Below are 2,365 nucleotides of genomic sequence, written 5' to 3'. Positions count from 1 at the left end.
TCCCACAAATTTTGTATGACATTTAAAAGGAAAATAGTTATGCTAACAAACAGTAAAGATTTTAGTAACACTTTAGAGATCTTGTTTCATATGTTTTCTGTGGGTTACTTTGTAAATCTGATTGAAATGCAACTGTAAATGATAAGGATTTAATTTAACCAATGTTTAACTTTATAATTTTGTAGGGGCATGTATTTCATGTACAAGAAATACAACTGGGTTTAACTGTGAAAGATGTAGAGATGGGTACAGAGGGGATGCCATTAATTATAAAAACTGTACAGCTATCAGTAAGTATCAACTAGGTTTAATTGTGAGAGATGTAGAGCGGGGTACAGAGGGGATGCCATTATTTATAAAAACTGTACAGCTATCAGTAAGTATGAACTAGATTTAATTATGAGAGATGTAGAGAGGGGTACAGAGGGGATGCCATTATTTATAAAAACTGTACAGCTATCAGTAAGTATGAACTAGATTTAATTATGAGAGATGTAGAGAGGGGTACAGAGGGGATGCCATTATTTATAAAGACTGTACAGCTATCAGTAAGTATGAACTAGGTTTAATTGTGAGAGATGTAGAGAGGGGCACAGAGGGGATGCCATTATTTATAAAAACTGTACAGCTATCAGTAAGTATGAACTAGGTTTAATTATGAGAGATGTAGAGAGGGGTACAGAGGGGATGCCATTATTTATAAAAACTGTACAGCTATCAGTAAGTATGAACTAGGTTTAATTGTGAGAGATGTAGAGAGGGGTACAGAGGGGATGCCATTATTTATAAAAACTGTACAGCTATCAGTAAGTATGAACTAGGTTTAATTATGAGAGATGTAGAGAGGGGTACAGAGGGGATGCCATTATTTATAAAAACTGTACAGCTATCAGTAAGTATGAACTAGGTTTAATTGTGAGAGATGTAGAGCGGGGTACAGAGGGGATGCCATTATTTATAAAAACTGTACAGCTATCAGTAAGTATGAACTAGGTTTAATTGTGAGAGATGTAGAGAGGGGTACAGAGGGGATGCCATTATTTATAAAAACTGTACAGCTATCAGTAAGTATGAAAAGTATGAACTAGGTTTGATTATGAGAGATGTAGAGATGGGTACAGAGAGGATGCCATTTTTTTATGAAAATGTGCAATTATCAGTAAGTATGGAGAATTAACAGAGTTTAGCTGTTGTGAGATAGGTAAACTGTCATTGAAGAAAGACCAAATTTTAAATCTTGTTTTTATGTACTTCATTGGGTGCATGAAGGCAGGCAATGCTGTGCAGTTTACAGTGTGCAATGAGGGAAAGTTAGCAGAACAGTATCATTATTCCACTCTTTTTTCCTTTCCAACTGTAAAGGAACTTTAATGTGCCTGTAGGATGGAATATATCTAGGTAAGGCATTATCCTGATCATACAGTGTAAATATTGACTGACAGATAACTTATATTTGATATCCAGTAAAGGAAACTGATTCTAAGATATTTGAGGGGACTTTCTTATGAGAAGGGTAATGGGTTAAGTTCATTAAATGATTATTTTCAGGTGATCTAGATAAAGATCTACTCCCATTACCAGCTGGTTATATTGCTGGTATAGTGATAGCTGTTATCTTAGTCTTATCTTTTATACTGGCTTTTATTGTTTATAAATGGTGGAAATTCCCCACCATGAAACCATTCTGGACAGTGGAGCTTAAAGAGGATCATGAAGGCGTCAGCTTTAGTGCCGTGGACGATCAAGAATTTCTGAAAGCCACAGAAACCAGGAATAAAGAAGGACAATTCTATGAGAAGCAAGGGCGAGGAATGAAGTATGCACAGCTACGAGAAGATGTTTAAGATTGAAATGTTTTTTGAATTTGGTCTGGTTTTAGGTAAGAGTTATGTCCCTTTTTACCCTTAAACTTCCATGAGTAAAATTTCATTTTCTTAATTATTATACAGAATTATTATGATAATGAAAAACAGAAACATTGAGATGAGTTCTTACTCATTAAACCTTTTTACGTAATTTTATGATAATTACAAATACTTAACGCAACAGAATTTATAATAATTACAAAAGTTATATTAATATAAAAGTTATGAGTTCAAAAGAGTTGATGTTTTATAGATTTATGGACACGAATACAACCGATAAAAGGTTGGAATGGTTTAAGCTATGAGGCCATGATAACAAGTTATTAAAGTTATAACAAGAATAAGTCAGTTCCTTTTAATTCTCTTTTGTAGTATTTTTTACAGTAGAGAAATTGATAATAATGAATATGTATTGTGTATAAAGATGACTATAGCTTAACCTTTAGCCATTAACCTTTAACCTAATTTGTAGGAAGAATATTATAGATCTGATCGAGAAT

The 2,365-nt window shown here is 33.4% G+C and overlaps 1 protein-coding gene across 1 annotated transcript in view; it reads left to right on the top strand.

Annotated features, from left to right (window-relative positions):
- LOTGIDRAFT_168974 (hypothetical protein) overlaps positions 1 to 1,844 on the top strand; it is a gene marked incomplete at both ends in the record, with an annotated part of 5,971 nt that extends 4,127 nt beyond the window's left edge. The window contains 2 exons of the mRNA XM_009067271.1: positions 186 to 290; positions 1,549 to 1,844. Of these exons, the coding sequence (XP_009065519.1) occupies positions 186 to 290; positions 1,549 to 1,844 (401 nt within the window). The remainder of the gene's footprint in view (positions 1 to 185; positions 291 to 1,548) is intronic.
- Positions 1,845 to 2,365: the final 521 nt, after the last annotated feature.

The sequence above is a fragment of the Lottia gigantea genome (genome assembly GCF_000327385.1).
Source record: "Lottia gigantea unplaced genomic scaffold LOTGIsca_81, whole genome shotgun sequence".
Classification (NCBI taxonomy): Eukaryota; Metazoa; Mollusca; class Gastropoda; family Lottiidae; genus Lottia; species Lottia gigantea.
This window is presented reverse-complemented; position numbering and strand designations above follow the sequence as displayed.